Source organism: Triturus cristatus, chromosome 6, assembly GCF_964204655.1.
Source record: "Triturus cristatus chromosome 6, aTriCri1.1, whole genome shotgun sequence".
Classification (NCBI taxonomy): Eukaryota; Metazoa; Chordata; class Amphibia; order Caudata; family Salamandridae; genus Triturus; species Triturus cristatus.
The window spans coordinates 117,053,722-117,077,040 of record NC_140589.1 but is presented as its reverse complement, the minus strand read 5'-3'; the positions used below and the strand labels follow the sequence as shown (position 1 = coordinate 117,077,040).

The 23,319-nt window shown below is 47.8% G+C and overlaps 1 protein-coding gene across 5 annotated transcripts in view; it reads right to left on the bottom strand.

The window, feature by feature from the left end:
- LOC146816482 (exportin-5-like) overlaps positions 1-23,319 on the bottom strand; it is a 1,867,381-nt gene that overhangs the window by 1,137,226 nt on the left and 706,836 nt on the right. For all 5 annotated transcript variants that reach the window (XM_085610326.1, XM_085610327.1, XM_085610328.1 and 2 more), the window contains exon 20: positions 5,642-5,823. In XM_085610326.1, the coding sequence (XP_085466452.1) occupies positions 5,642-5,823 (182 nt within the window). The remainder of the gene's footprint in view (positions 1-5,641; positions 5,824-23,319) is intronic.

Genomic DNA, 23,319 nt, shown 5'->3' with positions numbered 1-23,319 from the left:
TGGCACAGGAGGATAGAGCCGTACTGAAGGTGCTGTCGTGGAATGTCAGGGGCCTAGGGGACCCGAGAAAGCGGAGGCAAATTCTAGCATATCTGGATCAGCAGCAAATACAAATAGCCTTGCTGCAGGAAACACATATCAGTCCAACAGCGGCTAACACTTTCGCCAGTAAATAGGCAAGCTGTCCATTATTTTCATCCTACTCCACATATGCTCGTGGCACTGCCATCCTGTTTATAAAACAAACTCCTTTCGAGATGGCGGGGGTGGAGGTGGATCCGCAGGGCCGGTTTGTCATCACATGGGGGAGGCTAGGCAGGGAGTCGGTCACGATTGCAAATTGTTATGGACCCAACACGGACAGCCCTGACTTCTTCACTATCCTATGAGGCAAAATAGTGAATATTGGCTCCACTCACATCATCTGGGGCGGCAATTTTAATGTGGCTTTGAATCCGCTCCGTGACAGATCTAATGTGGCCGCACATCATTACACTAAAGCGCAGGAGGCGCAGAGTGGGATCATCGCAGAAGGCGAACTAATAAGACAGTTGGAGGTATACACATCCGCGATGACAGGAAGGCACACACTTCACGTCGCATAGAGGGACATGGGCGAGGATAGACTATTGTCTGCTGTCTAAGGGATTGGTGCCGTCCATATGTAGTGTATCACATTTGGCTAGGACGTTTTCGGACCACTGCCCGGTGAAGTTGGCGCTTACTCCCCCGGGGTATGATAGGCCGAGGCCAAGCTGGAGGTTGCAGCCCACAGCGCTGTTGGATACGGAGTTTCAGGCAGAGTTAGGAGAGGAGATCAAGGATTTCTTAATCAGGAATAAAGGGACAGTGGATAGCGTTGAAGTGATATGGGAAGCTTTCAAAGTAACGATCAGGGGTTTCTGCATGTCCAAAAGTTTTGGGGTGTTGAAGGACTTACAGAATACCTTGCGTAAATTAGAACGTGAATTGCGAGAGCTGGAGAGGTGGATGGGGAGAGGAGAAGTGGGACAAGTGCAAACGCAGTTTCAGGAAAAATTGACTGACTATGAAGACACGGCACTCAGAGAGTCGAAATTTAGGGCAAGTATTGGACAGCCCGGAAATAAGAGGAAGGGGAGAGGCCGGGCAGGGCACTAGCCGAGATGACAAGGAATCCACGGTTCAATGCATACATTTTAGAGATACAGGGACCTGGGGAATTGTTGCAGCGTGACACACAAGCCATTTTAGACACGTTCCTCACACATTACGGAACTCTGTACACATCCCAGAGACAAGGGCCTCTAGAATTAGATGACTTCATGGGGGACATAGCACTTGCATGGCTTAGTGATGCACAAAGAGAGTTTTTCATGCACCCGTTGGAGGTTGACGAAATTAGGGAGGCCATCATGCAATTGCAGAATGGGAAGGCCCCGGGTTCTGATGGCTTACCGGCAGAATTTTATAAAGCCTACATTGACATCATGGCGCCAGTGTTAAAGGAGGTGTATGAAGAATCCCTGGAGGTGGGTATTCTCCCCCCCTCAATGAGGGAAGCGATAGTTACCTCTTTGCTGAAACCCGGCAATCCCCCTGAGTACTGTGACTCATACCGTCCGTTGTCGTTGTTAAATTGTGACATCAAAATCTTAGCAAAAACGTTGGCTAATCGGTTGGCTTTACTAATGGATAAGCTAATACTCCCGGACCAATCAGGTTTTGTACCGGGGAGAAATACATCCCATAACCTCAGAACCTTATTTTCCTTAATTCAAACAGTAGACCCAGAGTTCCCACTCGCTGCAGTATTTTTGGATGCCACTAAGGCATTTGATTCCGTGGAGTGGGACTATCTGTTTGGGGTCTTACAGAGAATGGGCTTCCCACATATCTACTTATCTTGGATCAAATTACTATATCAGCACCCCACTGCCAAGATATTAATGAATGGACAATTGTCCCAGCCAATAGTGATCTCGAGAGGCACTCGACAGGGGTGCCCCCTGTCCCCACTACTGTTTGCCATAGCTGTGGAGCCTCTAGCTTCCAGATTACGCCAAATCCACATGGATAAGGCATTACGCTGCTGCATCCGTCAGATACTAATTTCATTGTATGCTGACGATATGACGCTATATGTCAGGGACCCCATGCAGAATATCAATCCTATATTGCGAGAGTTCATTCGGTTTGGTAGTTTATCGGGCGTTAATATTAACTGGGGGAAGTCCCGGTTTTTCCCTTTCACGCCAGCAGTGCCTAGATTTCCGCTGGACTTCCCACTGGACTGGTGTGATAGTGACTTGCGATATCTTGGCATACAGATCACCAGGGATAAAGAAGAATCAATACGGGCAAATTATGGTATGGCTATCACACGACTCACAGCAAACATTACACGTTGGGTCTCGTTACCGCTCTCGTTGGCAGGGAGGGCTTCCCTCATAAAGATGATTATATTACCGAAATTGCTCTATCTATTTCTTAATATTCCATACCATCCTGGACAGCATTTCTTTCAGACGTTGCGCTCTGAATTGATCAGACTATTATGGGGAGGGAAACAAGCAAGACTTAAATGGTCGACTCTAATACGACCGTACTATCAGGGGAGGTTTGATATTCCTGATTTTGAACTTTATTTTCTAAGCGTACAGGCACATTATGCCTACTATTGGATACATCCCCCAAATATATGCCACAAATAGCTGTGGAGGACTGGCTGGCAGAGCCAGTACCACTGAGTGGCTTGATACATGAATCTACGCGCTCACGCACGACGCCACCCACTACTATCACAGGCACGGTAGACGCGTGGAACAAGATAATGGCTTTGCTGGCTGTGCCTGTCCTTTACTCCCCTAGGCTACCGCTGACATATCATCCCGAGTTGTCATTGCTGCAGGAGAAGAGTTTCTTGGAGCTATGCGGTACAAAAGGGGGTGGCGATGGACGGAGCATCAAAACCAATCAAACACTCACACCCAGTCAACAGATCTGGGTTTGATCCATCACCGTTCTTTAGGCCACTCTGCCACCCCAGTTCAGACATGGCCATATGCAAATCAGTCTGACCCTGTGCCTCATGGGAATAGTCCAGCCCGAACTGCCAAGCCATGCCTTCCCTGGACCGGAAACAAGCTTCCTAGGACCGGTTTCTGGCATTTCAGCCGTCTTCAGCCAGGCTTGCTTGAATCCAGTGGCAAAGTGAGCAAGTGACTCACGTCTGAGCATACCCTGCCAACTTATGGCGAACAAAGCGGTACAAAAGGGGGTGGCGATGGACGGAGCATCAGAACCAATCAAACACTCACACCCACATCTTGGAGCTATGCCAACGAGCGAAAGTTTCCACGTGGGATACCTGTTTAATGCTGGGAGGTTTCGCACACTAGAGCAGTTTTTACAGAATACACAATATACACCATTGGATGCATTCCTTTATGTACGTTTAAGGCAGGGAATGCTTTCAACCATTCCGGATTTCCCGCGATAACCCTTAAGTCTAGTACCACTTCACAACATGCTAGACTCCAAAGACGGAAAACATCTTGTATCAGCCCTATACACTGCCATACGAACCAACAGGGATGGAGTTCACAGCTCGGCGCGAGTGCAGTGGGGGGAAGATATCGGGCGGGAACTCACGGACGAACAGTGGAAATATTGCTGTCTGCAGACGGCACAGATCTCAGCGAGCTGTAGGCTGCGAGTGATACACTATAAATACCTGCATCGCCTTTACTATACACCACTGAAGAAATACAAATTTAAATTGGCTACAACTGATAGGTGTGAGAGATGTCACCAACCAGGAGCGGGGTTCCTACACTTGGCATGGGAGTGCCCGGAAATACAAGAGTACTGGGCACAGGTGTTAGTGGCACTAGAAAAGATGACTGGCAGAGAACTCGAGAGACACCCTCTGATGGCACTTTTGGGGTACACGGCACAGATACCTAGCGCCCATAGGAAATTTCTTGCTATATCACTGTTACTAGCCAAACGGAGAGTGGCATGTAGGTGGGGCCGGGCCCCGAAATTCAAAGACTGGTTGACAGACTTACCATATTGCCAAGAACAGACTGTTATATATGCTGAGACGGTGCCAACCACCTCTAGGCCCAGAGATATATGGAAACCTCTTCAGGGGTACTTACTATTACTTAGATCCGCAGATGGAGACTCTGCTCCAAATGTAACTGCTTAAATGCTGATAGGAGGTGTTTTGTTGGATATGTATTTATTGATGATTTCAGCCTCATTGGGGCCAGTCGAGGATGGACGCCGCATACCCATTGAGCATTGTCGCCAGAGGATCGGGCTACCGGCCCCTTGGCCGTTTCATGATTGGTGAATCCCTACCTGTCTGCGCACAATACTTCATCTCTGTGTGTCGTATATACCTTTTGATTGTACAGATTGGTTCAAAGATTACCTCTGCTGCATCTGTTTGCACATGTGGTACCTACCAGTGTGGAACATACTGTGACTCACTGCATAATGTATTGCTATGCATTGTCATGTAATATGTTAAAACCTACAAATAATTAAATTAAAAAATTAAAAAAAAGAACGGGTGGATGTCGTGAATGTAATGTTAAATGTACTTGTTAAAATGAAAAATTATAAAAATATATACAAAAAACACAAACTGATTTTTACGAGAATAAGAACTGAACCTACTTTAGGTTTCTGAAATGAAAAAACGTTTTGAACCTACTTTGCTTTGCTCAAACATGACTGTTTTACACTGTTTATCATTCCAGCCTTTTCAACTGGGATGTTTAATAGCTTTCTTTAGCAATTACAAACTTTGATATTAATTTGCTCTGATCTATGAATTTAGAAAGCACATACTTTAAAACTAACCACTTGCAGCTGCAAAAACAAACAATATTAACAGTTAGCCTTCGACAGAATAGAGAGAGCAGAAATAACCTTAGAACAGGCAGGTTTCCAAGAGCAGATACATTTGTTGGGTCATACCAGACAAGTGTCTTCACATTTTCTGGATGCATTTTATTTAGAGAAGGTCTGCATCTTTTTGGCAAATGCCTCTTTCACAGCTCATAGCTCTAAGGGGCTCTACTAAATAAAGTAAAATGTGGGGGACAGTCCGTTGAGCATAACCAATAGTGAAAAGTAAAGTGGCTAAAGACACAGGACTAGGGAAGCATTAATATTTTACTCCCTGATAAAAGATGGTTATACACTGATGGCAGTTCTGAGTGCAGATTATTCAATGTCTTCAGACTAAATCTTTACAGGTATCATCAAGAACTGTTCTGCACACAACTACAGTCAATTCCCAATTATTCCGGAAGGAGATAGTGTAAGATGACAGAGTACCCTAGGTTCTAGATGTCACTTTCACAGCAGGCAGCAATAACATGCACCATACACTCATCTGTATTTTGGAAATGACAAGTTGGAACAAGTAGATGGAACACAATGCCCGGGTGCAACGTCAAAGGTTTTCAAGGGACAGGTCAGCCCACCCACCTAGAACCATATTAAGAATACCTCAAAGGACACTCTTGTGAAGTTACCAATTAAATTGGTTAATCATGGGCATTCCACAAATGGTTTGAGTATGCTACACACATGTAAAATTATTTTGGGAAGCAATTTACATCAGATAAATCTGACTTACCTTATAAGTATAAATAAATTGTCAAGAAGTTTCAGGACCAGTTCAGAGCAGGGGTTACGGAGAATTGGTTGGCCCGTGGACGTGTAACCAATTACAAATCCACCAACCTCTGCTGTTTTCATGTCAATGGGACAACGGATCCATCTCAGCACTCCAAGAATGGCGGACACACAAAACATTATCTAAAACAAAGTACCATTACATTTCATTCAACATGGAAACAAATTTTAAATGTGCAGAGAATTCAAGACCAAAGGCAAATACTGTCAGAAGTGGTTATATTTTACGAGTAATAAGGGTAACCAGTAAATAGTACAACAAAAGATATCACACAGTTGCCAGTATTCACTATAACATAACAGTGTCCCATAGTATGGCAATACTCTTGTTGCTCCCCAACTAGCTACTTGGAATCAGGATCTAGTTAAAACAAAAGGCTGCAAATTAAAGGAGCTTAATCGAAAACTGCACCTGAGAATAGATTCTAAAATTGTCCAGAAATATAGGAATCACTCTGCTGATGCAAAATTAATTGCACTTTGAAAGTTTCATGCTAAACAGTGTGTCTAAGATGGTGGCTGTGACGGACGGTCTGAGCAAATACCTGCGTCCTGAGCAAATATCTTATATAATCCAGCACATGTTCAGCCAACGCCCAACTGAACAAGGGACTGGTGCGACCGGACAAAGGGGCTTCGGATTTCCAACAGGAGCCATGCCGGATTCAGCCCAGGAGACATCTGAAGAGGAGGCTGGTGAGAGGAAAATGGCGCACTTATAGCAGCCCACGTGGCCCGAACACACCCAGTAGAATACAGCAGTGGACTACTCTTGGTGCTGCAACAAAGGAAGTAGAAGGCACCCACGGTTATGAAGGAGGTGAGAGGAACAGGGTTCCTGCATACTTGTAAAGAACGTGGCCCAAAGCAGCCAGCGGAGGCACAGTGGACTGGGGACTCTGTGACCGCGGCACAGCGGTACACCGAGAGTGACGACCCAGTGCAGATAAAAAGAAGATGCAGGAGAGAATCCCACTGGATGTCTGTAGGCGGTCCAGTACGGTGACGTGGGAGCACTGCTGATGCCCTGAGAAGGCAAGTGCGTACCCATTGAGGATCAAGATATTGGCCCTCAGTTATATATCACATTTGCCTGGGGGCGCCCTGCATTGGGCCTTACAGAACCTGGATTCAGCCCGGCAAGCCACCAGATCCACCAGTGACTCTCAGGAGATTCTGGGCCATAGGAGAACGGAGAGGCCCACAGAAAACCCAAGAACCACTACACCAGTGGTGGAGCCCCCAAGGAGAACAATGAAAGGCAAAGACCTTGATACATAGTGGACAACCTCACCAGCCTCGGACTGAAACAACTCGTCACCACCCCCACCCACAAGTCAGGACACAACCTCGACCCCCATCTTCGCAGGAGGCAACAACATCCACACCACGCAACCCCCATGGACGGACCACCACTGCGTTCACTTACACGTCAACAAACCCACAGTGCCCAAACCCGCACCCCCCCCCCCTCCACAAAGAAACTGGAGCAAGATCACAGAGGAGCAACTTAACTCCACCCTCAGCCGAGATGCCCCGCCACCTCGACCAACGCAAACCTGGCAGCCAAGGAACTCCACAGATGGATCAGTAACTGCGAAGACTAACTTGCACCCCTATGTAACCCCAACAGAGAGCACCCCAGGAAGGCCACATGGTTCACCACCGACCTCCAAGAATCCAGGCGCACCTGCAGACGTCTCGAGAAGAACTGGAGTAACAGCAAAACCCCAGAAGATCAGACCACCTACAAGAACGCAATTAAAGAATACCATCAATGCATCAGATCCACCAAAAGGACTTTCATCCAGAACAAGATCCTCACCAACTCCAGCAACTCCAAGGAACTCTTCTGCATCATCCAGGAGTTCACCAAACCCCCCAGTAAACAACAGATATCACCCCCGCCCATGGCCTCTGCAACCAGCTCAGCTCCTACTTCCATCTGAAGATCAAGGGCCTCTACGACAACTTCAACGACCAGACACCCGACTCCAAAACCACTCTATCCTCCAGCAACGCCAGCCAGCCCACCATCTCCTCCTGTACCCAGTCATTACCGAAGACACCGCATCGACCATGAAAGGCATCCAATCAGGAGCCCCCACGGACCCTGCCCCCGCACATATTACACAGAGCCGCCGCCGCCATCGCGCCAGAACTACGACGCACTATCAACGCCACCAACAAAACCAGCATCTTTCCCGACGACTGGAAATGCGCAGAAGTCAGACCCCTACTCAATTAGCCACCGGCAGATCCCATGGACCTCAAGAGCTACCGACCCATCTCCCTCCTCCCTTTCACTGCCAAAGTCACTGAGAAGACCGTCAACGTCCAGCTAACGAAATTCATCAAAGAAAACTCCATCCTCTACCCCTCCCAATCCAGATTCCTCAGCAAACACAGCACGGAGACAGCTCTACTCGCAGCCACAGATGACATCCGCACCCTCCTCGACCAAGGACACGCAGCCCTGATCTTACTCGACCTCTCTGCAGCCTTTGACACCGTCTCCCACCACACACACACCGCCAGAATCCACGAAGCCAGCATGCAGGGAACCACTCTCGTCTGGCTCGACTCCTTCCTCGCTGGCAGACCCCAAAGAATCAGACTCCCACCCTTCCTCTATGAACCCACGGAAATCAACTGCGGAGTACCCCAAGGATCGTCGCTCAGCTCCACGCTCTTCAACATCTACATGGCCCCCCTCGCCGCCATCGGACTCAGCATAGTATCCTACGCGGACGACACCCAGCTCATCCTCTCCCTCACCAAGGACCCCATCACCACCAGACACAACTTCCAGAAAGGAATGAAAGAAGTTGCATCCTGGATGAGCAGCAGCTGCCTGAAGCTCAAATCGGAGAAGACAGAGGTCCTCGTCCTCGGACCCTCCCCCTCTGCATGGGACAACTCCTGGTGGCCCACCGCCCTCAGCAACCCCCCCACCCTGACGGACAATACCCGAAACGTCGGCATCATACTCAACTCCTCCCTCTCCATGACCCGACCGGTCAACGCCGTTGCCTCCACCTGCTTCAACACCCTCCGCATCCTACGAAAGACCTTCGAATGGATCCCCACCGAATCAAGGAAGACCATCACCCACGCACTCATAACCAGCAGACTGGACTATGGAAACGCCCTCTACGCCGGGCTCAACAAGTCTCTGCTCCGCAAACTCCAGACCATACAGAACACCACAGCCAGACTCGTCCTGGGCATCCCTCGACACAAACACATCACCCAAGCACCTACACAACCTCCACTGGCTCCCTGTCGTGAAACGAGTAACCTTCAAAATACTCACACACATAAGCCAACACAACACCGGACCCTAATATCTCAACGACAGAATTCCGCTCCAGTTACCCAGGAGGAACCTCCGTTCGCCGACCTCGCCTATATCCCACAAATCCGCAGAGCAAGAATGGGCGGAAGAACCTTCTACATCGTGGCCAAGACGTGGAACGAACTGCAGATCAACATCAGGTGCGCCCCCATCCTGCACATCTTCAGGATGACCCTCAAGACCTGGCTCTACGACTGAACGGAGCAGCTTCCCCCCCTCCCCCCCACACCCTCGCCCAGCGCCACCTTGAGACCCTCACGGATGAGTAGTGCGCTTACAATTTCCCTGATTGATTGATTCTGGCAAATGTGCAGTGACACAACGGACTGATCCCTACAATACAGCACAGCCGAATTAATACACATAGTGGGTCAGGTGGAGACCAGTACAAAAGTACAACCCCCCGCTCTCCCCCTGAGGTGAACACAAACTGTAGGAAAGTGCCCCTTTTTGCCATGGTCACTGCCACTTTTTGCCCGGTAATTGATATAATATTGACAGAAGTGCACTGAGACCTGCTACCCAGGTCCCCAGTGCCAGATCGCTTTCCCTAAAACTGTACAATTGTTCCCGCTATTGGCAATACTTCTAGCACCGGTGTAAGTCCTTAGTAAATGGTACCCCTGGTACCTAGGGCATGGGTACTAAAGAGGGTCCCCTGGGGGCTGCAGCATGTATTGTGCCACCCTAAAGGACCTCTCACCACACTCATGCTAACTGCCATTGCAAGCTGCATGACACGGTGCAAACAAAAGTGAAGACATGATATGACACACATCCTGTGTGCCGTGCCTGCAGTGAGCAAAAGAACGATGGATTTAACCCAGATCTCCTGATTGGGGGTGAATGTTTGATCTACTCAGCATTCGGTCCATTATTTGTTGAAATAGCACTTTTCACCCTAAGTGGGATGGGTATGCCCAGACGTGGGTCCCTTGCTCGCTGTGCCACTGGATTCAAGCTAGCCTGGCTCAGCATGCTTGTTTCCAGTCCGGTGAGGAACCAGTTTGGCAGTTCGGGCCGGACTGTTTCCACGAGGAGCAGGGTCAAGACTAATTTGCATATGGCTGGGTTCTAACTGGGGCGGCATAGTGAGCAAACGTACGATGGATGTAACCCAGATCTCTTGACTGAGGGTGAATGTTTGATTTAGTCAGAATTCTGTCCATCATTTGTTGCTGTAGCACTTGCCTGCAGAGACTGCATGAATATTTGTAAGTCAGGCCTAAAGTAGGCCTTACAGCCCTAAGGTAGGGGGCATTATATGTGATGTCCAAGTCGATTGCTAGAGAACAGAGAAGCAATATTGAATAAATGTACTCGGCACTGGTGATTTCGAGTTACCCAGCTACATGGTGGTTTCGCTGACACCAAAGATGTTTTGTATCAAACATCTTGTATTAATAAACCTACACTGATTCCATTGATGGATTTATTAGTACATGCACCCAGAGGGTACCTTAGAGGTACCCCCTGAAACCTACTAGTTCACTACTGTGCTTGATGTCTGGTCCAGTCCAGCCTGCCACCATAGAAACGCTTCTGACCCACTAGGAGGTGAGAGCCCTGCTCTCAGAGGTCAGGAACAAAGCCTGCTCTGGCAGAAGGTGTTTACACCTCCTCCCAGCAGAATAGATAGCAATCAGTATACCAAGGCCCGAGGCTTCAAAGCTATGCTGCCTTTTTGATATGCGACCTTGGCATCCCCAGACCTGGGAGATGCCATCCCCTGTCCTGAGGCCCATTTGGCACCAGGACAAGCGGGAAATTAGTATGCGAAGTAGGTGTGGAACACACCTAGGTCAGTCACACCCCTAAGGTGAGCTGCCTGATGTGCCATACCCTAGGAAAATTCCACCATCATGGTGATGGCAGAATTTAGAAACTGGGGCAGAGTTATACCCACTTCCCACAGGAAGTGGTCATATAGGAGCTGTAGTGACCTCAACTATAGGTAGCTCATTGATTATTACTCTTCACTCCTCTAACATCCCTAAATTTAGTATTTAGGGGGCTCCCTGAATCCAGAACTTAGGATTCAACTTACTTTCAAAGAAGAAAAGGACACGAAGAGCCGACCCCCGCGAGAACTTGTCAATTGCAAAGACCCAACTCGTCCTTCAGCTGTGCATCCTCCACAAGCCCCGGAGGGTATCGAGCACTTTGCCAAACAGGCAGCATCTCCCTTGGTGTAGAGGAGCTACTCCCCAGAAGCCTTCAGGGACAGACAGCGACATCCGGATTAAAGAACCTGCTGTCCACTGGGTCCACCGAGCAGTAGCCACCCAGGAGAAGGTCAGTGCACTCAATGAAGTCAGATCCGTCTTCCTGCTAATCATAAAGTCACCAGGACACCCACAAGCCCTCCTGCACCAATACCATGCCAGACCCTTGCTGCGACCCAAGCTTGTTGAAAGTCCTGTCCAAACGCCAACAACATTACCGACGGCCAGCAGACGAGGGACGTCAGCCCCACAGATGCCATCACCGAGAGTGGCCCAGCTGTCCTGATTTTTGCCCCCTTGAAGTTCCTGACCAACAACAGTGAAGACCTTGATGCACAAGAGCCAGCCAACCGTAAACACTCTGCACCTGAGCCGCCTAGCACAAGGTTAAAGAAACCGATTGCTCTCCCGTGTTCCCAGGACCCTCACGACCCGCGCCCCCAGTTGTGAGCTCCCGAACTTGTCCTCAAGACCCCCTTTCCAACCTATTTCAAAGTGCCCCCTCTCCCCCTCCTTTGTACCTTGTACCTCTGCAACTGGACTCACCAGAGCACACAAAACCAATTTGCTGGTGGAACTTTGGTCCTTGTCCCTCTACCATCTCAGGACCGAAAGCTGTCCCACAGAAAAGTATTGCGAGTATACGTATGTAGTGAATGTTCTTTCTCCCACAGGAAAGCATTACGCGTAAAAACACACTGTTGGTTAACATTACTAAAACTGGAAAAAGCTCATGAACTCTGGTCAAATGATTGGTGGCCTACCAGTCTGGGCCTCTGTCCTTCCCCAAAACCCATAGTACTAAACCTTGGTGTAAAAATAGACGAAAAATTGTCCATGAAGGACCTGGTAAATCATATCCTGGGCACCTGCTTTGACATTATGCGAACACTATGTAAAATCTTCCAATGGATTCCTTTGGAGCCAAGGAAATCACTTGTTCAGGGTTTGAATATCAGTCTTCTAAACTATGGAAATGCTTTAATTGCGTCTATCAATGAGGAACTATATACTAGACTCCAGGTGTTGCAGAACACCGCTGCCAGCTTAAAATCCCTACATTGGCTCCCTATTAGGAAACGTGTTCGTTTCAAGCTCATCTGTCTAACACATAAGTCTGTTGCAGGCATTCTGCTTATGCGCAGAACTATGCGCAGGAACCCAGGCCCTCAGTGAATTGCGGTGTACCAAAAACTCACCTCAGAACCCAGAACCCCTCATCCGGCCAGCATCAGTGTCCCATTCGTTATCCGAGGTTTAACGCAGCGGTCCCAATGTATAGACAACCCAGAACAAGCGACTTAGTATATTTCTCAGGAATGGTGGGAATCAGAAATACCTTTTCGTAATTATTCTCGTACCAGTCCACAACAGAATAAACAGAGACACGGTAAAAGTTTAAGGAGTTTATTTTATAAACCTCGTGTCCTAAGATGCAGCAGTTTGGCTAACATTAGCAGACAAACGATTAAAATCAAAACCATCAGCATAGTTACAATACCATAGAAAATGAAAGGAGTAATCATACTAAAATGACAGTGGCTCTAGGCCACCTTCCTTTCTCTAACACACTAATAGTATTATTGGACTAATAAAAGGTCTCTAGGCTTGAATGGGGAACCCCATACCGTAAAGATCAGCTCAGAGAATTCACATCACAGCTATGCTCTGCTCCTAGGAACGCTCTTCTTCCGAATGTAATGAAAACATGTAACACTGCAATATTAAAAGCACTCGACTTTCAGGTATTTGCAGCTGCGTGCGTGTTATGGCTAAACTAGTGGGCCGATCAACCTGAACTCAACAACATGCACCGTCTAGCGACCCAGACTGTTTCTTTTACACTGTGTACAGACCAAGGTCGCTGCTCACTGTTTAGGATGTTAACAACAGACAGTTCTCATGTGAAGCAAAGTCGAGTAAGCATTTCTCAATTTAATAACATGTGACTACAGTCTCGTGTGCAAAAGCAGCAAAAGCGGCAAGATGGCTTTCTAGCATTTAACGCGGTTATGATAACTTAGCGTTGTACATAGGTAGATAACGATCTTCACTACACCCCCCCTTGATCGGACCACTAACCAGTAGGGGCGCACTTGCAAGAACACAGAGTTCAAGTTTGATAGAACGGAACCAAGGGCATGAACTATAAGTCCATATAAGGGAAGCGAAAAACTTCGCAGAAAAAAACTAAGAAAAAGCTAAAACGAAGTAAAAAAAACCAAGTAGATTTGGATAAAAAAATCGACGGACTTAGGACGAAATGAAAGTAAAAAGTCAATCCATCAATGTATAGGCACAATAAGTCGCAACAGCTTCCAAGAGAAAATCATTGGAACGTTCCGCAAAATTATCTGCCATCCAGTTCAGGACGTGGAAGGAACATACATGCTCCGCAACCACCAGAGCCTCCAGCACCTGGCGAGGACAACTGGCGTATTCCTCAAGATAACTGTTCGACAAGAAGTCAATCGCAGCCGTTCCGATGTCCCAATTCCCAAGAACTCCATGCGCTGCTGCACAGGCCATATTTCCGACACCAGAACAGTCCAATTCGTGAGCCACTAAGAGGCTCATAAGCCGATCATAATCCGGATCAGGAGACACCGAGTTTGACAGACACAAATCCAGAGCCCATTGGAACGGACAATCTAGGCAATGAAAGACTGGCTGCACACAAGTAAAGTAGGCAAACCGGAAGGACAATCCATAGGCTACGCTTCGAGTCGCCAGCGGTAAAGCGCCATAGAATTCAAGCATCCGGTTGCGAAGATGGAGCAGCCGGGACATGTTGTCGTGTGACGCAAGTTGTGCATCCATAGCGAAGGGCGCAGATCAACAACAGTATTCCAGCTATGAGGGCGAGAAGTAAAGGGAGACCTCCGAAGACACTGGAAAAAATAGAATGAAAAAAGGCCGGGATCACTCCAAAAATAGTTTGAAAAGAGGTCACGAGGCCAGAGCCCACAATTTAAAAAAAATGAGCTATGCCACTTGTGGACGCGGCATTAAAGATAGTCTGTATCAGAGTCCCAAAATGAAGCGGCAAATCAGTATTTAAAAGAGCTTGCACCTCAGTGCGCGTGTTTGCTACGTGAAGGACAAATGTTTCCCGGAACGAAGTCAACGAGATTTCTTTTTGAGACAATAGAGCCCTTATTCTGCTCATCTTGTTGAACTCTGCATTCAAGGTTGGAATGGAAGGCCAGATGGATACATCCAGCCGGCCATGCGGGGGTGGGAACAGGACGTTATTACAGCAAACTACTCTCTGTGATACCGTCACTATGTAGGGAATTCCCACTAACATCCCAGAGAAAGCTTTATTATTTAACAGCAAATAACTACCGTTAGCAAGCAGCGTAAAAGATGGAGTAATAACTGGCACAGGAATCCCATTCAGGACGCAAGCTAAATTAGGGGCATGCACATTACATGCACCATGCAATTGAATGTGCCTACACACAACAGAGTGATCCGGAGTGGAAGTGCACTCTTCACCTTTCAAGTAAACCTCCTTGCCGTCCCTCACACATCTGTATGTGAAAGGGAGCGACCAGACTTCATGCAGGAAGGCAGAACCCAATTGTTCGTATCTGCCTAGAGCATAATGTTTCATGCACGAACTAAACTTAAACAGGGGAAACGGTAATGTGATCAACCCATGTACAAGCCACACAGCAGAATTCAATTCGGCAACAGAGAAAGGCAAAGGTTCTAATTTTTCAATGTGTAGCAATGAATATGTAGCATCTTTCATGGACATGAATTGCTGTTTCGCAGTTAAATTAAAGGGAAGGAACAAAGATGAAGTATTCATGTAATCCCAAGGGACTTTCCCTGCCTTTAAAGTTTGCAACGTCCACGCAAACTGCATAATAGAACGCAACTGATTATGACCATGATACAATACAGACAAATCATCCTGCACAATGTCTACCACAGATGATACAATATTATCTAAAGTATAAATTCTAGACGACAGGGTGTTAATACTATCTATTACAGCCAACACTTTTTCCATATTGGCTTGATCAATAGCACGTAATCTGGATGCAGCCTCAACTTGGGATAGCTTCCAAACTTCGTTATAAACAGCATACACCCATCGTTTGGGCCTGCCAACTGCAGGACCCTTAACAAAATCATTCAAATCTATTTTGTCATTCAATCGTGCTAAATGGAGTTTAACAGACGCTAAAGGGGAATGTTGCAGCCAAGACTGGCATAACTTTCCTACTGAGTAGGTAGTTATAGTGTGAGAAGATTCATAACGGGGGTCCACACGAACCTGTGTATACCCCTGCTTTAAATTCAGAAACCTATGTTGACAGGAGTCCGAACTCGTTTGCCACACCAACCACCCTTCCGGATTCAATTCAGAAATATTGAAGGACGTGTTGGAAACCTGTGTCTGCAACATAGCAAGGGATTGATCCGTATGATTACCCCAATTGGGATAAGCACCCAGACCCGGCATGGAGGGAGAATTACATTTTTTAGACGTAGCCAATCCAAAATAGGTTGTCTGAAAAATCGAGGAATTTAAAAATAACATATGATTCGGGATAAGACAGGCACGATGCAAAGCTTCTGTTCCCTGTACTTGCCATCGTTTGGAGCCCCAAACCGATTTAAGATCGACTGTAGCTTTCCACAGATCATACCCGCCAATTGCCAACTCGTCCATAAAGGACTTGGAATACAACAATTTGGTGTGTGTCAGTCTAACTTTAGAAGCAGACTCAGGCGCAACTTTAAAATAAAAGGAGGCCGGATTGGACACACTAAAATCAGAAAAATAAGTGAACTTTTCCACTAACGTGGCAGAGCTGCCCATCCTAGGGGCGGGACAGTGTTCCCATTGTGTATAATTTACAAAATTTCTAAACGTATTTGCTTTGTGTAGGAAATGCGTGCCATAATGTTGATAACAAAATTGCTCATCATAATTAGCAATATCTAAGTACAAATCCTCAGCATCAAATGCAGCATAATATTTCAAATCAGAAAACAGTGCTTCTATGGCTTGAACATCCCAATCATCTGAGTGAATGTTCTGCTTAACGACATCACCCATAGAAACACGAAATACATTTGGCACATTAATCACTTCAGTGGGGCCATGAATTTGAAATTTAACGGCATCCCAAGCGATCCCATCACGTACAGGCCAGGCAGTAATGTTCACAAAAGTCTGGTCCCTCTTCATAATGTGTGATGAGGAGTGGGGGGCCAAAGTTCCATTAATTAGTCGAATCGTAGACCGTTCATTCAGGTAGTGTCCATTGATAAGTCTAAAAAACACTACCACAAAGCCAATGGACATAAACAAAAAAACACATATGAGCACCAGCCAAATGTAAGTCCAAGGGGGTATTAAAAAATGTTTTTTGAACCAAGCCGCAAAAATCGAAACCTTGGACAGGGCAATGGAAGTCATTGAACGAGAATCAAAAGAGTCTTGTGAGAGGGCAACTGTGGTGGATTGTAAAACAGGCAAGGTAACATCCGCAGGATAAGCATATTCAACTTCTTCAAGCACACCACTAGGTGTTTGTGGCAACAAGGGACCAGTAACGGCATGCATCTCGATGGCAACATCAGGCACTGTGTCAGAAGCACGGGCCACAACAGAATTTCTCAGCATCGAAGGGCAGGAAACCGCCGGAGTCATACTAAGAAGAATCGGCCACTCATTGTAGTTTGACATTGTCAATCGAAATGTACCTGTTATCCTTTCGACCAGGAAGTGGAGGTAAAATGACTGTTCTAGTACCCTGCACTCCAAGCACTGGGTCCGGTGCATGATAAGAGGGGCCAAACTCCTTCTTGTTCTCCACCTTGTCACGGACCAGATCACCAACTCGAGGTAGCCAGCCGACTACCGGAATCTGAAGTTCAGCTTCAGACGAGGAGGGTACGTGTTCCTTCGCTAGACTGTTTCTGGCTTCTTGAAGAGTCTGCAATACAGCATAGTGTTCATCTATGTCAAAGGGTGTGGCTGACGCCGCCATGTCTAGACCATCAAGGTCCGGAACAAACATTCGAACACCAAAGAGCAGCATGTATGGGGTCCGCCCACCCAGAGACCTTCTAGGGAGTTTATTAAGTGCACGTTGCACGTCATACAAGTGGGCAAGCCAGTACCCAAAACTCGGGCTGTCAAAGATTGCTTTAAGTCACGGTTCATTCGCTCCACTACACTATTACCCTCAGGCCGGTATGGAGACGAAAATTTGACTTGGACCCCCAAATTTCTCATGGCCTCTTTGTACGCCTTAGAGGCGAACGCCGGGCCCTGATCAGAATGAAAGGTACCACATGCAAAACTCCCAACAAAGACACGCAAATCTTTTATGACAGTGCGAGAATCAGCACTCCTTTGTGGCCATATCCACAGAAAACGTGTGCATGAATCAACTGCAACCAAGATGCGTTTGTATGCAGTATCAGAGGTAAAAGGACCGCAGTGATCTAAATAAACACAACCCAATGGTTTACTAGATATGTACAACTGAGTTTGTGGTGGGCGCGCCGCAGTTGAAGGTTTAATCTGCTGGCAAATGTCACAATTAAGAACATAAGCTCTGGCCTGTTTGTACAAACCGCACCACCAGTAACGTTGTTGTAGCAGAGATACAGTAGCTGCAACGCCGGCATGCGCGGACGCCATGCCCTCGTGGGCCGCTAATATCAAAGAAGGTCTGCAGTCCGCGTTGGGAATCAATCTGTCACCAACGTCATTAATCCTCACTAATGGGACTTTATCAGGACTTAAGCGATAATGGTAACGAGCAGGGAAACCTCTCGGTGGCTTCGTTCCCTGTTCTGTAGCAGCAATAGCTGTCAAGATGTCATCATCGATCTTACTTTTGGATCTTGTAACTGCTGCTACTAAGTATGTTATGTTATGTTATGTTAGCTGGTGTTTTATTGAGCGCTCAGCTACTCAAGCAGAGTGTCCCGGCGCTATCAGACCCATAACGGCAGAGCCCCGGCGAAATAGAGGAGACTTATTGGCCGAACAGCCACGTTTTGAGCTCCTTTCTGAACGACAGTAAGCTCTCACTCTTTAAGGACAGTGGAAGGGCATTCCAGGCCCGGGGCGCAAGATATTTAAAAGACCGCCCACCGATCCGAGCACGCCTAATTGCCGGGACCGTGGTCAGAGACAATGACGCCGAAAGCAAGGCTCTGGAAGGCAGGTGAAAACCAATTCTCTTCCTCAAATAGAGGGCACCAGTGCCATGGAGTGCCTTAAACGCCATGGTGAGAGCCTTAAACTCAATGCGTTTCTGAATTGGCAGCCAGTGGAGAGACTCCAGAAGCCCCGCAGCATGGGATTGATGGCCGAGGCCAAAGATTGCCCGTGCGGATGAGTTCTGCACTACCTGCAAGCGTGAAAGAAGGTACTTCGGGAGACCCAGGTAGAGGATGTTAGCGTAGTCCAGCCTTGATCCTATCATAGCTTGCACCGTGGTTTTCCTATGGGCAATAGATAGGAAAGGGAGGAATTTCCTTAGCATTTTCAGTATCCCAAAACACTGACCGACCAGGCTCAGAATCTGTGGCTTAAGAATAAGACAATTGTCCAACCTAACACCAAGATTCCTAGCCACCGAGGCCACAGCGGAAGGAGGAAACATATCCGCCGGCCACCAGGACTTCCAACAGGGATTCGGAGGACAGCCGAAGAAAAGAACCTCAGATATGTCCGAGTTGCATTTCAACTGATTAAGTTGAAACCAGGCAAAAACCGCACCCAGACAGCTTTTAATGCGATCCCCGTTAAAGTCCATTTTTTTCCGCATGTGAAGAGAAGCTGAATGTCATCAGCATATGAGAAAATCTGGGCGCCAAATGACTCAGCCAGCGCTGCCAGAGGGGACATATATATGTTGAAAAGAGTGGGGCTTAATATCGACCCTTGGGGTACTCCCACCTCCAGATGCGGCACTGCCGCCGAGTACGGGGGAGCCCAGACTGTGTGTTGCCGGTTGGAGAGAAAGGACTTAAACCATCTGAACACCGTTCCCCCGACGCCAATCTCCAAGAGTCTAACCAATAGGCGGTCGTGTGGAACTGTGTCAAACGCCGCCGAAAGATCAAGCAACACCAGCAGTGCCTTCCCTCCGGTGTCCTGGACCTCCTTAATGGCCTCTGCAACCTCCAGCAGTGCCGTTTCCGTGCTCATATTCGCACGGAAACCGGATTGGGTATAATGCAAAACACCGTGTGACTCAACAAAATCTGAGAGAACGGACTGTACATGCTTTTCCGCCACCTTAGCCAGGACCGGGAGCAGAGAGATAGGCAGGTAATTAGCATGGATGGCGGGGTCCAGAGAGGGTTTCTTCAAAAGAGGAAGAACCAGCGCCTGTTTCCAGGCAAGCGGCACTATCCCTGTCTCCAATGAACGTTTTAAAATCGGATTAACAATGGGGTTGATGACATATGCCACTTTGGCTAGAAACTTAGCGGGACAGGGGTCCAGCGGAGAGCCATATTTCATTTTAGAAAGAAGTTCTAGTGAGACTTGAGGCTCAATAGGAGGAAAGCTCGACAAACTGGGCAGTCCCGAGTCAGACACAAAGGAATGGGGTTCTGGATTAGACACTCCCCCTATCACAACAGATGGAAAAGTTGCCTGGATGCTTTTGATCTTGTTAGCAAAGAAGCCTGCCAGTTGCGTAACCCAAGGTTCCGGAAAAGAGCACTTCGGAGTGAAGGAGGCTGGCGATGTGAATTCCTTCACAATCAGGAAGATTTATTTGCTGGTGTTAGTGGCCTCCTCAATCATTGGAGCATAGTAGGCTTTCTTAGCCAGATAAATTTCCTTGTGATAGGCCTTAGTGCAGCACCTATAAGCTTCCCTCAATGGTTCCAGATAGTTTGATCGCCATGCTCTTTCGGCCTTCTTACAGAGCCGTCGACTGGTATTGAGCGCTGGCGTGAACCATGGGGCAGACGCTCTGGTAGAGTTCTTAGGAGTCCTCCCAGGCGGTGCTAATTCCCCCAAACACTGCGTGAGCCACGTTTGAAAGCGGACTAAGTCCTCCTCTATGTCACCCGTCGACAAACAGGGGTGAGTTAACAGATATTGTTCAATCATATCCGGTGTTACTCGATGGAGGGCACGGGACAACCGGGGCTGACTCCCATTGTCTCTAATTGTCACGGTGGTTTTATACTGGATATTAAAAGTCACTAGTAGGTGGTCAGACCACAACACGGGAAGGGGGGGAGCCACTGTAATAGGCCTAGTGGAGAAAATTTGGTCCAATATATGCCCCTTGTTGTGAGTAGGAGACACTACATAGGGTGACAAGCCCAGTGGGGTAGTGATGTCTAAGACTTTGATGGTATCCGCAGTATCCGCTGCATCAAAATGAATGTTAAAATCGCCCAGGAGAACGAAGTGTTTACACTGTACACTCATTGCCGAAATCACTGAGTCCAGCCCCTCGTGAAATGATCCAATAGGACCTGGGGGTCTGTAAACCAGCAGACCCGCGCAAGATTGGGCGGGTGAAAGTGTCAGACAAAATCCCAATGCTTCTGCCCCAGGACTGTCTTCCGTAGGTACGATAGAGCACTCATAGCGTCTATCTATCACCAGAGCCACTCCCCCTCCTTTACCTGTGCACCGATTTTTCCTCAGCATAAAGTAGTTAGAGGGCAGGGCATTAGCTACATCTGGACTTGAGGCTTCGCCAAGCCAGGTTTCCATCAGGAAAAGGCAGGCGGGATTAGATTCTGATAGGTAGTTAAACAGATCCAGAGCATGTTTGCTCACAGACCGAGTGTTTAGAAGGGCGCAGCTGAAAAAGCGTTCAGATGCTCCCCGCCCTACCGTCGGGATGACATGGTGCCCTGGCTCCACAGGGCCCCTCTCAGCCCATACTTCCTTCAATGACCACCCACAGCCAGTGCAATGGAAATTTCCCTTAAAACAGTGGTCATGGACAATGCAGCCTCTATGAATAGACTGCCTTAAGCCCAGGAGATGTGCTGCAGAGTAGCCTTGGGTTCCTCCCTGGTGCTGCGTCCAAAGGTCGCCCACCCGTCCGCCTCCGGGACGCTGACGGTCGCAGACGGGCTTTCCTTAGGCGCTTCTTTGGTGCGGGTTAGGCGCGTCCGCTGCGCGGAGCCATCCCCGCCTAAATTTATACTTCCCGCCCGTGAGGCAGCAAGCCTAGTCCGCAAACTAGCAAGTAAGTATGCTGCCACTGCTGTTTTTGCTGCCTCGTCAGCTAAGCTGTTGCCGACAGCATGGACACCAACGCATTGGTGACCAAGAGTGTGAATTACATTCACGAGTGGCAGACGGTCTTTAAGATCTGCCACTCGAACCCAAAGCAGTTTATGCTTAATAGTGCTACCTTTGCAATCACGGTAGTCGTTCTGAGACCAAAAATGCAGATTGTCGTTGTAAGATTGAACACAATAAAAGGAGTCACTCACTATAAGTGTAGTGACTCGGGGATCAGCAAACTCCAGTGCAAGCACCAGAGCACGAAGCTCCACCAACTGAGCGGTACAATCACCCAATGACTGCGTATGCACGACATCGGACTGGAATTCACCATTTACGAAAGTACCGACTACAATTGCGCAAGCCGCTGAATAGGCATGCTTTGATCCAGTTGCGTGTTGCGCAGAACCGTCAGTGTATATGACACAATGGTAATCCTCGAGCGGGCGCAAGGACAGAGGAGCCGGATGAACGAATTCATACTGCAAAAACTTCTGCGTCTGAAGTGCCGTCCGGCGAGGTCAAGGAAGTGGCCCATTGTATCCACCTTGGATGCAAAGCTTTAGAATTCGGTACACTTGCTTTTGTCACCGCCTCAAGGGCAGGATAGGGTGTCACCACCAACATGCGTTTTCCTTGCGACAGCGCTCGTTCTTTCAGAATCGCCATCTGCACTGCTGTCAGAACCTTCTCGACAGCGGAAAAGCGCAGTTCAGCTGAAGTGTACAAGTGCGATTTGTAAGCAATGGGGACGGTGTCGCCCTCATTGAACGTTAAGTATGTGAAACCAACTGCGCCGGGCACTATTCTTATGACCAGGTTAGTGTGGTTATCGCGTGTCAGTAAGTACTTAGAAGCAAGAAGATCAGCTTGCAATAACTGCAATATAGCTGAATGCTCAGGCAGCCAGCAAGATTTGGAAAAAGTAGGTTGTACCAAGGCATAAAGCGGCTTGATACGCTGGGCATAATCTGGGATGTAAGTTCGACCGAAATTCAGAAAACCCATCAGGGATTGTAATTTCTTCAGTGAAGTAGGAGCACGGAGGCATGCACACTTCTCTAGAAAGTGCGGAGCCAATCCTCGACCCCAAGAACAACACTGTATATTCGGCTATGTGTGACTTCGCAAAATTGAATTTGTAACCGAAGTCTGCAAACAAAACAATAATGCGATCAACGCGACGGAGATGCGGGTCTAACTCGTCATCCGTGAGATAAATATCATCCACGTACGAGTACGCATCTGGGTCTATACCCTCCAATAGGGAGACCACGCGAGCGGCAAAGACTCCTGGGCTGTTCTTATAGCCCATTGGTAATCTTTTGAATTGTTTTGGTTTGCCACCAGAGGTGAACGCCGTCCACTCACTACTAAGAGAGGACAGGTTATGGCTGTAAAAGCCATTGGAAATGTCAAGTGTGGTTTTAAACCTTTTTCTCACGAGACTATCGACGAGAGCCGAACTGTGGATGTTCTGTACTGCACAGGTCCGGCAATGAGAGTTAAGGTGCCGGTAATCCAAAACTAGGCGGTGTGAGAAGTTGGCCTGATGTATGATGTCACTAGTTCTAGTGTACACCTTATATCAGTCCAAATACCCTTATGGTGATTGGTTGTAAAGTCAACCTTATAGACCAGCTATCCTAGTGGTAGCATGGACAAGAGCAGTCTTAGGCTAAACTCTGAATGGCATGTGAAGCCAGCTGTGATACCATATATAATCCCTTGAATACCAAATGAAAGGACACCACAACAGATATATATATAAAATAGTG